General features: G+C 53.1%; 1 protein-coding gene across 1 annotated transcript; it reads left to right on the top strand.

The window, feature by feature from the left end:
* Positions 1-2,769: 2,769 nt before the first annotated feature.
* LOC308610838 (BCL-6 corepressor-like) lies at positions 2,770-12,905 on the top strand (the record flags this gene model as incomplete). Its single annotated transcript, XM_081259834.1, has 4 exons — positions 2,770-3,334; positions 4,518-4,704; positions 10,362-10,607; positions 12,868-12,905. The coding sequence occupies exons 1-4, from the start codon at positions 2,855-2,857 to the stop codon at positions 12,903-12,905; spliced, it is 951 nt and encodes a 316-aa protein (XP_081115960.1). The 5' UTR covers positions 2,770-2,854.
* Positions 12,906-13,160: the final 255 nt, after the last annotated feature.

Genomic DNA, 13,160 nt, shown 5'->3' with positions numbered 1-13,160 from the left:
TAAATTGGAGTTGGGGTGATGGGGCGGTCAGGCAGGGCTGTGTGTATCTGTGTCTGTACGAGGGAGGGCGGGCACACTTTCCAGTGTTTCTGGGCAACAATCAGGCACTCACTGCAGTTTCCTATCCCTCAGGCCTGGGCTGTGGAGACAGGGGAAGTACCAGGAAGGGGTGGACGACCCCGACCCAGCTAAATGGAAGGCCCAGCTCCGCTGTGCGCTCAACAAGAGCAGGGAATTCAACCTGATGTACGACGGCACCAAGGAGGTGCCCATGAACCCAGTGAAGATATATCAAGTGTGTGACATCCCCCAGCCCCAGGGCTCTATCATTAACCCAGGTGAGGCCCCAGCTGCTGGGGAGAAGGTGGACAGTGTGCCAGGTTCCGGGCTGGACCCTTAAAGCGATAGTCGACTTGAAAGTCGCCTCGCTTACAAAGTTGAAGACTGGTAAATAAAGCAAGAAATGCTGTCCCTAGAAAGAACCCAGAGAACAAAAGATATAAACTCAGCACAGTCTTCCTGCCCACCCAGTGGAACAGTAAAGCATTAGAAAGAAGAGGGGGTATTGAGTTCTATAAAAAATAACTTCTCTTGGGACTCAACACTGAGAACAGAGGCCAGGTAGTTTAGAAGAAGGAGGGCTTAAAACTTAGAAGGTCTGAGTTATAAACCTCGGTCTTTCTATTTCACTACTTGTGGGACATTGAATCAAGTCATTCAACATTTTGAGCCTCAGCTTCTTCCACTATAAAATCTGGGTTCTCATCTTTCCTGCGTATTTCAAAGGCTGTTGTAAGAATCAATTGCCATGACATTATGAAGGCTATTAAGTTCTCTTTATAAATGATGGGTAAGTGATCATTTAATTTGTATGGTATTTTTCCTAGGAGAATACCACCTGATCCCTATATTTACTCAATGTTGAGCCAGTTCCGACTAAGAGCCAGATAATTTAGACTTGACCTCCAGTGAATCTAGTGAGGCTCTGCCATGAGGGAAGGGTCTGTCTTCACAGTAAGCTTATAAAGGAGAGAAGCTGTGCTCCTTGGGTCCTTAGAAGGGATGCGAATGTGTAGAAAGGGGTTTAGAGTAGGAATTAAAAGGTTTCTAGGAGAAGGGAGTAGGGTCTGCAGCTCCTGGATAGGGGAGGGGATGAGAGCTTGCACTGGGGCTCCGTAGGAGGAGCTGGGAGTGGGCTGCAGGGATGACAGTGCAACGTGAGCGCCTCACTTTTGACCTTTGTGTGTGTGTGTGTGTGTGTGTTTCTCGGGTAGGATCCACTGGATCTGCTCCTTGGGATGAGAAAGATAATGGTGTGGATGAAGAAGATGAGGAAGGTGAGCTGGACCAGTCACAGCACCACGTTCCCATCCAGGACACCTTCCCCTTCCTGAACATCAATGGTGAGTGGGGTGGGGGGTGGGACCGAGGCATGGAGAGGATGTAAGGGGCTTTGATTTTGCAACCGTTGACACCATATCCACCATTGCACTGGCACCAGCGACCAGGCCCTGGGGCCAGGCTGCCAGTCTGTTAGCAAGTAGGAGTCATAGGCAAAGGCACTCCGTAGGCATAGTTATCCCAGTGGGGTGGCTTCTAGGCAGAGAGAGCATCTTCTGAATCTTACGTGATAATTCAGAGAAATTAAAAAATTAAACTCGTTCTCCATCCCGCATACAAATACACAAGCTGTTACAAATTTTGCTGATTTCCTTCAGGCCAAGTGCAGGGAGCATTTTCGTGAATTGTAGACAAACTCTTCTGCTATTTCCCTCGGTACAAATTTTCTGTCACTGCCTTAACAGCCTCTGCTAAGGCCGTATCATGGGAAACTTGTGGCTCTACAGCTCTTAATACTAGGCTCTGATACAATTTCTCTACTAGAGACTTTTATCTTTTTTAAATTTATTTATTTATTTATTTATTTATTGTGGTACGCGGGCCTCTCACTGTTGTGGCCTCTCCCATTGCGGAGCACAGGCTCCGGACGCGCAGGCTCGGCGGCCGTGGCTCACGGGCCCAGCCGCTCCGCGGCATGTGGGATCTTCCCGGACCGGGGCACGAACCCGTGTCCCCTGCATCGGCAGGCGGACTCTCAACCACTGCGCCACCAGGGAAGCCCTATCTTTTTTTAAAATTGACTCTTTGAATTCAGCTTCCCAGGAAAGATGCGTTTAGAGGTTGGAGGGTCCCTGTGAGACAGAGCAGGTACTGCACCTCCCATTGCACGTTCTGAGGATGCTCAACCACAAGGTGAACTGCTCTTCCACAGCATCTTCCCTTGAGCTTTTCACTGACATGCTCCTAGTCATATGACTTGCATTCAGTTGAGTAGCTTTTCACTACTTTTCTAAGTTCCATCTGGCTGCTAGGGTCAAAGGAGATACTTTTGCCACCTAGAAAATTTAGTATATGAAGAGGATTCCTGTAGGATTTTGCAGTCCCCTTCCCTAGGTGATGCCCCTTCTTTTGAGAATCAGGAAATGACTCTTATCTGTCTACTTGCCCTCCTTCACTTACCCTGTCATTTATAACCTTGCAACCAAGTGATGAGTAAAGACAACGATCATAGAGCTCTCTCAGGTTAATACTGCCACAGCTACATTCCCACTTGGTGCAATTTTAAGATTTGGACGTTTGGAAATGTGAGATCCTTTCCCAAATCTTTGGCTCACTCATTCTGTTATTCTCACCCCTTAAAAGGATGCAACCCATTTCCAGGATCATGATTTCCCTTTTTTTTTTTTTTTTCCATGTTTTTTTAAAGCTAATATTGTGTGTCCTTACGTTATGGGCCACCTTGGATCCTTTATGGAAACATGTGAACATATATTAAAAAATAAAAAAGTAAAATATGGCCCTACAGCCACACCGGGATTTCATTGCCCTGAGAGAGGAGTTGGGGTGCATCAGTGACTTCCACGAAGCCTATACTTTCAAACAGGCTCCGGGCCAGCCAGTTTCCGGCTTAAGCAAGGAGAATGTTCCAGCGGTAACCAACAAGGAGAACCTGGTGACGCCGGTCTCGACTGCATTCCTGGAGCCGACCCTGGGGAGCGACGGCTCTGCGGTCACGTTTGGGAAAACCCAAGAGGATCCCAAACCATTTTGCGTGGGCAGTGCCCCACCGAGTGTGGACGTCACCCCCACCTACACCAAAGACGGAGCTGACGAGGCAGGATCAACCGATGGCAAAGTTCTGAAACCGAAGCCATCTAAGCTGGCAAAGAGAATCGCAAACTCCGCTGGTTACGTGGGTGACCGGTTCAAGTGTGTCGCTACCGGACTGTACGCAGACTCCCGTCAGCTCAGTCGGGAGGAGCGGGCATTGCAGGTGAGCCCCCACCACCCGAATTTCAGGAGCCTGACCAGTTGTCAGGTTTTTTTAATGTGTGAAGAGGAGGGGGCCGGGGGTATGATAGGGCAGGACACTGGGCTGATTTGGTTAATGAAGCTTAGGATAATTTAAATGTTTGAAATGTGTCCAGTAAGGGGACGTAAGTGGATACTTTAAGTTATTCTGTAGATTTTAAGCGAACTCCACTTGAATGCTGATAACGGAAGTTTTAATTATTGCGAAGGATGTCTAAAAGACTGCATGACATTTACCTATCAATCGCTTTGATTTCTCTGCCGTTACTGTACGTTAACAAATATACCTAAAAGCGCTGCTTAGAATGCCTTACGTGATACTTGGTGGAGGTGTGTAGCGGCCGCATGTCTGTGAGATTCGTGCAATTTTTTTTTCCACCCAAAAAACAAACAAACAAACAAAACAAAAACACAAACCTTGCTTAATGGGATAGAGTATGTATTTAACTTGCTAGTGAATGATAGATGTTGTATAGGAATTTCCTTAAGATATTTTACTTTTAATTAAAACACAAATAAAGCCAAATTGTTTTGCAATGTTAAGAAAAAAATTGGTTTATGCTTATAAAAATGGCTGAAGTTATCTAAATGATCCATTGAGTGCCCATTTTAATTACATAGATGGAAGGATTACAAGAGGACAGTATTTTATGTCTACCCGCTGCTTACTGTGAGGTCAATTCTTCAAATTTTTATTACTAGAATCTTCCATAAACCTTTTGAGTTAAATTTCATTTCCAAATATACAAAGGGAAGTTTGTGGGCCATGGTCGTCTTTATTCACTGTGCATTTGTTTTCTTTTCTGTTGTGTTTTTGTTTCGCTTTCTTTGCGTTGTGTTTTTGTTTTGTTTTATTTACCTTCGAAAGAGAATGTCTGTCTGTATGCCACAGTGTATGTATGGCTATACATACACACCACATATATCTCTACATACGTATGGCTTTACGAATAAAGAGTGTGTGACTAGTTACACATAGACACTCTTACGTTTTATCGTTCAATTTTAAAATATCTCAGTTGTATCATAAATTGTGGTTGGTTTTGGGCAAACTTTTCTTTGAAGATACTTTCCTTTAAGGTAAGGGCAGTGAAATAGCTTTGGTGGTAAGGTGTGTCTTTTTTCCATCTCCGTTCTCTTTGTAGCGTGCAGTGATGCGCTTCTCAGAGTTGGAGATGAAAGAGCGAGAAGGTGGCCACCCCACGACCAAAGACTCCGAGGTGCGCAAATTCAGCCCCGCTGACTGGGAAAGGCTGAAAGGAAGTCAGGACAAAAAGCCAAAGTCGGTCACCCCGGAGGAGGCCATTGCCTACCAGAACGACAGTGAGAGATGTAAGTGAACCCAGGCGGCTCGCGTGTGGTACCACGTCGGTGGGAACGGGGCGGTTCCGCTCCCAGTGCCGAGGGAGGTGAGAGGAAGCAGTATGCTTCCGACGGCCCAGCGTCTGGGTGCTGGCTGTTCGGAGAACGGGCTGCTCTGGCCACCCTTCCCAGCTGTGGATTGCAAGGCTGGTTGTCCTTTGGAGCGTTGCGACATCCAGGAGTGAAGCACCTATGAAATGCTGTTTCCTGGCACGCGTCTCCTTTTTCCGGAGCAATGCTAGTCCTGTAGTTAGTCATAGTCTGATACAGTAGAGCAGAGGAATGGCAGTGCAGGACCTCCGGCGTAGCAGGTATGTGTTCTGTTGTGTAGCAGGTACGGACACGGGTTTTTGGTAGCAGTGGGATGACACTTGCAGCCAGAGCCAGACCCTCCAGAGTGACAGTCTCCTGTGGGAGGGAGTGGAGAGTACTCGGATTCTCCCTCCAGAGGCAGAGGTTTCGTTCAAGTGCGATGAGGGCTGATGAAGGCCCCAGAGAGATGAGCATCATTGTGTTCTGTGGAGGCTCGTTTGCAGTCAGGAGGAGCTGACACCACGCTCCCAGGCCGTGGGATCAGCGAGGCCGTTCTTCCCACCAGACGGCTGTGTTCTGTTCTGGAGGCCGAACTGGAGAGAAAGCTCGTGTTGGCCTCGAGTCACACTCTGCGGTCCCCTCGGCTGCTCCCCCACTGGGGTTGACTTCGGGCTTTGCCCTCGAGACTTCCTGGGCTAATGAGATGCGTTGGCAGCAAGTGGAGGTCTTTCTCCCGCTTTCTTCAGTGTGCGTGCTTGTGGCCTGTGGCCTGCAGCCTGCTCCGGACCCCAGAAACCTCACCGGTGATGGTGAGTGAGGGCACCTAGGTGAACGTCGAGGACAGGGTGGGCGTGCAATCCTCCTGAGACGGGACAGTCGGGGGTGGTGGGCACGTTTGGGAGGCCCAGGCCCTTGGACCCAGTCGTAGGGTCGGCGTTGGCCCGCACGCTTAGGTCGTGGGTGCCTGATGCAGTTCGGGAAAATTGTGGTCAGCAGCAGCGTGTGCTTCTCTCTGCTGCTTGGAGCACTGCCCTCCCCCAGCTCATCTTTGGGGTCAGACAAAGGCCTGTGGCCAGGGTTCTGGGTAAGCCACACCGGGACCGGTGTGTCCCACGTGGCTCCCGTAGAAGGGGATTTCTGGGGCTAGTCAGTGGCGGCCTTACCCGAGGGATGGGGCTCTTGATGTGCCTGGAGTAGACGATTCCGAGCTCCTCCCCCTCGGGATTGGAATGAAAAACGGAGGGTCCAGGCCACCCTGGAGTGAAGCAGCAAGAAGGCCTCCCTCCTTGCCTGTGCTCACAGCTGACACGCAGCCCTTACCCTCCTGAGTGGCCTCATAACTCAGCTCCTAGGGAAGTTTCTCAGAGAGATGTGGTAAAAGTGGGCAAGGCCAAGTTCACGGGGATGCACTTTTCTGAGGAGGGAATCTGCCTGTTGCGGGTGGATGGTGAGGGAGGCTGGAGGAAGGGAGCGGGCAGTTAACCGGCCTCGAGTCTTCTCGCCCTTTTCTCCAGCAACGTGGCCAAACCCAGGGTGGCCGCTGCCCTTCACGTCTCAGTGGCCTCACCCGCCCTTCTTCCCAGAGACGTTACTGTGCGTCCTTCCCAGTCTTTCCTGCTGAGCGTGGAGACGAGAACTCGGTGTGGCTGATGGGGAGCAGGGCCTGAGCCCCAGATGATTCCGAAAGCCCCCTCCCCCCACCGCCTGCCTCCAATCTCAGACCGACCGACGGGTCTCTTCCTGGAGCACCCGGGACGTGGCCCAGTGAGCCATGAATGGCCACCATGGGAGGGCAGGAGAAGGGTTGGGGAAGGTGAGGGGCTCCGTTTGAAAGGTTGGGGCAATGGAGGTGGGTTCCCCACCCACCCTCTGTCTTGTAGAGACGTGGGGTTTGTAAATAGCTGGTCAGGAAAGGTCACCTGAAGGGGCCACTGTTCTTACTGCAGCCTCCACGTCCAAGGCCCAGCAGGTGTTCATTCCATTCAGCTGGATATGAACGGGCCTTCTTGTTCTTGGGCCATCACGTCTTCAGCTGATATGGGCTCAGGTCCTTCTCATGGGTGTCGGTGTGGCCGAGAGCCGAGCTGTGAGCACATGGGAGCTGGGGCGGGGATTTGGGGCGGGCATGGGTCCCAGAGAGGGTCCAGGACGCCTTCAAGATGCCTTCCCCCTTCTGAGGCAGCCCCTACCCATGGAGGGCCCAGGAGCTTCTAAGGTGGTGGGTGCTGTTTGCACGGCCCTGGTTGTCCTGGCGCGGGTGCATCTTGTTGCTAGGGGTTGTTTAAAAAAAGGAATTAACTTGAAAACACAGTGGCCGAGATACTCATTTATTCTTTATGATCACATGGGTGGCTGAGTGAAATTTTTATTTTGGAAGTTCACCAAATGAGTTTGGAGGTTCCTCAGACTTGGAAGTTCATCACTAGGAACCCTCAGTGGCATTTGAAGATGGGACGGGGCAAGGAGGCATTGGTCCCTTCCTTCTCAAACTTGGAGTAACCATCTCCCTTGCGAACCACTTGGCTGCGACAGGCCTAGGTCCTGCTCAGTGGCAGTGCCTGGCCAGGAGCTGGAGGAAGGCTCAGTCAAGGGGCTTCATGAAACTTCTTTGCTCAGGGAACTTCTCTTCCAGCTGAGCACCTGCACGTTTGTAAACTACTTTGGAACAGAGATCCCCTGCACTCCTTCTGTAGCGGGTGTAACTTTGAACAAGGTTAGCCCTGACTGGAGGTGCTATTACAGTTAAGCTACAGAGAAGGGGATTTTAATCCTGGGGAGCCTTGCAGCGACTCAGAACCCTCTCACCTTGTTTAGGCCTCACTGGGCATGGCTCAACAGTGGTGAGGGTGCTTTGTTGCCACAGTGACTTGTAAATGTTGCTGTGGTGATGCTTCTGTGAGGTGATGCTATGGTACAACCATAATGAATTTGGGATATATGTGCTGTGAGTCATAAGACCATGCTGCAGGGACCACGTTCACATCTTGCTTAGACTGGGTGACCAAGGGCACATGGCTTCCCACTTTTAGAAGGGCCAAAAGTAGCAATGATGGCAAAGCCTGATGGTTAGGATCCCCGTGCATCTATTTATCTCCCCATCTCTTTTGCCCTCAAGGGTCATCCTCGTGTGGGTCGTGGTTAGAACAGTCTTTGAGAAGCTCCAAGTGACACGGAGCCTCTACCCCATAGCTGGTGGCCATGGGCATCTTGGGCAGTCGGGGTGGGTGTCCTTCAGGGTTATTACTGGCCTGGGTAAGGTCACACTAGCGTAAGGTCTTGGGGGGCCTTAGCTGAGGGGAATTGAGATCTTTGCCCTAAAAGGCTCTGGGGTTGGGGGAAGGGTGGACGGACCTAGTTTGGAAAAAGAAACTTTCAACTTGGACATGGGGGTTCTTAAGGTAGCCCTTCCATCCCTCCATGGATCCCCTCCCACGGAGCTTTTAGGGAAGGCTGATTGGACCAGAGAAGTCCAATGGTGTAACCAGCAGGGCTCACCTCTTAAAATTTCCTACATTTCAGGCCTGAGATTCAGGCTGGTCTGAAAGTCTTGGCATCTTTTGGTTAAAGGGATTTTTCCAGCCTTTCTCTGTGCTGAGCCAGGCCCGTGATTATGAAGCCCACCCTGGAGGGAGGCTAGCAGTAACATTCCCACTTTTTTTTTTTTTTTTGCGGTATGCGGGCCTCTCACTGTTGTGGCCTCTCCCGTTGCGGAGCACAGGCTCCGGACGCGCAGGCCCAGCGGCCATGGCTCACGGGCCCAGCCGCTCCGCGGCATGTGGGATCTTCCCAGACCGGGGCACGAACCCGTGTCCCCTGCATCGGCAGGCGGACTCTCAACCACTGCGCCACCAAGGAAACCCAACATTCCCACTTTACAAGTGAAGGGGGCCGAGTTGTAAAGCGGCGCCATTCCTGCCCGAGTGTTTAAGAGGGTCACAGAGCAGCCCGAGTGAGAGTTGCAGCACGCCGTCTTCACCGGGCCTGCGGTAGCCTGGGCTGCATCACCCGTAAGCACAGGCCAGGAGTTTGGGGTTTCTCCTGCTGCCATGGCAGGAGACCCTCGCGGTTGGGGTGATTCCACCATTCCGGCAAGACTAGATGGGGATCTCTCCCACCTTGGGATACCCTTGGAGAAAAGCTAAGTGTGTTCCACCCTTGAGAACACAGGTCAGGCTAGCCCAGGCCAGGGTGAGGTTCATCCCCACAACTGGCTGCCATTAAATGCTGGGAATGCTCCCAAGAGAGGCTGATCAGGGGACCAGCCTGCTGAGCAGAAGTGGGAGTGATACTTGAAGTGGTCTAGGGAGAGGAGGAGGAATGCGAGCAGCATGTGAGGGGTGTGTCCATGATTTCATCTAGAAAAACGGGCTGTGGGAGCTTAGCTCAGGTGTTAACGAAATACCAAACTCATACACCCACCCCCACCCCCGGCCGGTGATGGACACAGGGTCATCTTCGGGGAACTCTTTAACAGCACAGTGATCATTATGGAATTATTTGTGTGTTAGAAACAATGTGACTAGCAAAGCAGTTGAACTGTTTCTTTGGCTAGAGCAAAAGTGAGGAGTGATGTTAGGCTGGGGTGATTGGAGGAAAAGCCCTAAGTGGATGCTAGATTGAGCAGAGGGGCAGGAGCAACACAGGCGGAGCTGAGGTGTGAGTACTTCAGCCCTGCCCGCCGCACCCCCCCACCCCACCCCCACGAAGGGGGTTGGAGTCTTGTCTTTGAAATGTCCTTAGATGCTTGTTGCCTGGGAAGGAAGGCGTGGAGACGTGCCAGGTGGGTGACTGGTGTCACTGTGGGCCTTCTTCCTAGACAGGAAATAGGAGCAGCCCCTCGATGGCAGTGAAATGCTTTCCCCCCACGGGTGTGGAAAGAGGACAGACGGACTTGTAGCAATCTGGTTGAGTTCTTTGAAATTGCCCTTGACCCTTGTGTGTGCACCAGGAAGCCTTTCCTTTCCCTTTGCCAGGCTCCTCTTGCCTTGGTCTCCCCAGCTTCCCAGCCTCCCACCATTCTTTCCCTACCCTTTTTCTTCACCCTCGCCCCTGCTGACCCAAGTGAACATTGGTGCTATGTCTGTGTAGATGGCAGTTGGGGGCTATTTGGTCTCTTGATGACATCAGCCTTTTTTGTTGACTAGCAGCTGTTTCCATAGTCATTTGTAGCTCTGCCCTGATTGGTTGGATCTTACTGTGAGGTCACTCACCCCCCGTTGTAGCTCTGCCCTGATTGGTTGGATCTTACTGTGAGGTCACTCACCCCCCCTTTAAAAGTAAGCCACCTTGGAGAGTTAAGCAGTTAGGGAGTGATCTCACATGCCTATAGACGGATGGTGTAGATGCCTCACCTTGACCCTTGAAGGATGGATTGTGAGTGGGCTACGCGCCTCATTTTCTGCTTTCTTTGCTGGTTGTGTTCAGCTGTCCTTCCTTTGGGACGTCTTTCTGAGGGTTTTGTGCTTCCGGCGTGTGAGGCCCCTGGTCTCCAAAGGGGGGTGGTCTGTTGGTAGCAGATTGCCTTGGGCGTGGGGGTCCTGCCTGCTCCTGGTGACCTTTGTTCCCTCCTTTCCGGGTTGTCTCCCCTCCCCTAGGGGAGTGTTATGATGGAAGCAAACCTGACCGCTTTGAAGCCCCAGAAGACAGTGATCTTCCTGAGGATATGGACACGGAGCCCCCCAGAGAGTCCCCCGCCGACCAGGCGGCCCCGGACGCGTCACGCAGCCCCACCCTCCGGCTGAACAGAAAGCGCAAGGTGTCTGGCAATAGGAACCACACTGAGACCACTGTGCTCCCGGAGGACTCTCTGCTGAAAGCCAAGCGGAGACGGGTCTCCAAAGGTGAGCTCGGTTTGGCTTCGGGCCCGCAGGGCACCCTACGGAAGTCCTGGAGCGGAGCAGTGGAAAGTTCCAGTCCCACCCTGGATCCCTGGGGGGAGCCACTCACACCTCCCCACCCCCCACCCCCCCAAAGCCAGGTGGCGGGGCTGGAGCCCAAAGGTGGCCAAAGGCAAATAGACCCCCTCCCGAGACTTGGTGACAAGTTCCAGCCAACACAGTGACCACACCCCTCCCCTCCCCCACCCCTGTTAGTGATGTGTAAGACAGTTTGTTCCCCGCACCACCACCCCCGCCCCGGGGGGCTTCTTCATTAATTTGTAGTTATTTCTCCATTAGCTGACTGGCCTGAGAGGGAAATGACAAACAGTTCCTCTAACCACTTAGAAGAGCCACATTATAGTGAGCTGACCAACCTGAGGTGTGCATTGAATTAACAGGGCTCCATCCCAGAAAGCAGCGCCGCTTGCTGCACCTTAGAGAACGGCGGGAGCAGAGAGCAAACCTGGCCGGCAGGGCAGGAAGGAAGTGATCCAGGCGGTTCAGCCTGCGGTCACCCCCCAGGGCAATAGCATCTCCAAAGAGAAACCTGGCAGGAAAAGGGCAGAGGCCAAAAGCAACAGCAGCTGGTTGGAGGAGTCCCTTAAATGCAGTGACAATGAACAAGGATACGCACGGGGCGGGGGGCGCTCCTGGAGGGTGGATCACCCGCCCTCTGTGGGAAACGGCCCTGGAGGGGACCTGAGCGCCATCCAAGTTGACAAGAGTAGCGTGTGGCGAGCGGGGAGTTTTCTTCCTGAGGTCCTTTCAGCCTGCACACTTCCTTATGGAATGGACAGTGAGGCGGGAGCTCGACTTCCTGGGCTGCTCCTCATCACCCAGCCCGCGGCTGGGCAGGAAGGGAAGTCTTGGGTGACCCCGGGCGCTTGTCAGTGCCCTCATTCCAGCCTCAGGCTGTCCCCAGTCGCCCTGTCCCGAGCACCCAGGCCCCCCACGGGTGGGGACGGGAGCGCACGAAGGGCTGGCTTCTGCCCTCTCTTGCGGCCCTTTGAAGCGACTTGCCATTTGGCGTTTCGTGGGTTAGCCTATTTGCCGGTTGAATGTGGGATGATTAACATATTAGCGCTTTGAAAACATAATTGGTATATCTTTAAAAACTGAAGCTGCTCCAACGATCAGTGCTAACAATGGGCTTTTCTTTCCTCACCGGCTACAACTGTGTAACGCCCGCTGCTTCTCCCCCTGACAGATGTGCTGTGCATGGACGAAGAAATGGATCGGCAGCCTTCGCCCCTGCCGCAGAAATACACCGACAACAGCGAGAAACCATCCGGGAAGCGACCGTGCAAAACCAAGCATTTGATCCCTCAGGAGCCCAGGCGGGGCTTGCCGCTGCCAGGGGACTCCTAGGTGGACAATGCGGATGGCAAGGTACCTCTTGGCCCTGGCTCTCCCCCGCCCCCCGGGCCCGTGCAGGCACATCCCGCCTGCCTGCTTCTCTGCTTCTGGGGACAAAGCTTTCCTTTTCCTGAACCCCTCCCCCCAAAACGTCCCTGCCCCTTCCTAGGGGACGTGTCTCCTGGTTGGTGGTGAAGTTTCCAGCTAGTAAAAATGCAACCCCTTCCTCGCGCCCCGCCTCCCCCAGACTGAGAGGAGGAAAAGTGCTTTCCTCCACTCAGGTTTGTAACTCAGGGAGGAGGCGAACCAGGCGGGTGGAGGAAGGACAGCCTGAAATGTGTGCGCTGCCTGGTTTCGTGATAGGTGACCGTCCGGAGATTTTGAAAGCGGCCTGAGCCCAGTTCCGGCCATGATCTTTCGCCGGCCAAGCAGGACCAGAAGCCCTTGTCTGTTTGCAGCAATTGTTACCAGCTTCCCAGGCCTCGCAGCTGACATGGTCAAGCTCCCCTCCAGAGACCACCCAGTCCCGCCCGATGCCACCGGAAGCGCGGAGACTTATTGTCAATAAGAACGCGGGCGAGACCCTCCTACAGCAGGCCTCCCGGCTTGGCTACGAGGTGAGCATCCTTGTGGGTGCCCCGGATCAGGATCCACCGGCTGCTGCTCCTTGGGTGGGGGACACACTGGCTGGGGATGGGGGGCGGGTCTCAGAGCCCAGCCCCCTCCACGTGGCGGGCTGGGCTGGGTGTTCCAGCAGGGTGTTTGCGTTGGCTCCCGCTCACACTGCGGGCTCTTTGGTGGCTTGTTCAGTCGTGGTGTGAAAAGAAAGGCAGGCCTCTCTGATGTTCCGTTCCCGTTCAGGCAGGCAGGCTGCTTCGGCCCGACCGGCTCACTTATCTCTGATATAAAATCTGACCTAACCCAGGGCTTGGCGACCAGGGGAATTTTAATGAGCCCTTTTGGATTCTGAATAGCAAGAAGGAGAGTAGGAGAGTAGTTATTAGCTCTACTAACTTGTGCTGTTTGGAGCAGAGTGATGCCCCTGTGGGGTAGCGGGTGGGAAGTGTCTGTGCAGAGTAGGGGTGGGAGTGGGGCAGACCTGAGCAGTCTCTTTCTGAGAGGGCACGGGAGCCGAGGGCTGATGGGCGGGGAGCAGGG

Source organism: Mesoplodon bidens, assembly GCF_964165515.1.
Source record: "Mesoplodon bidens genome assembly, contig: HAP1_SCAFFOLD_238, whole genome shotgun sequence".
NCBI classification, from domain to species: Eukaryota; Metazoa; Chordata; class Mammalia; order Artiodactyla; family Ziphiidae; genus Mesoplodon; species Mesoplodon bidens.
This window is presented reverse-complemented; position numbering and strand designations above follow the sequence as displayed.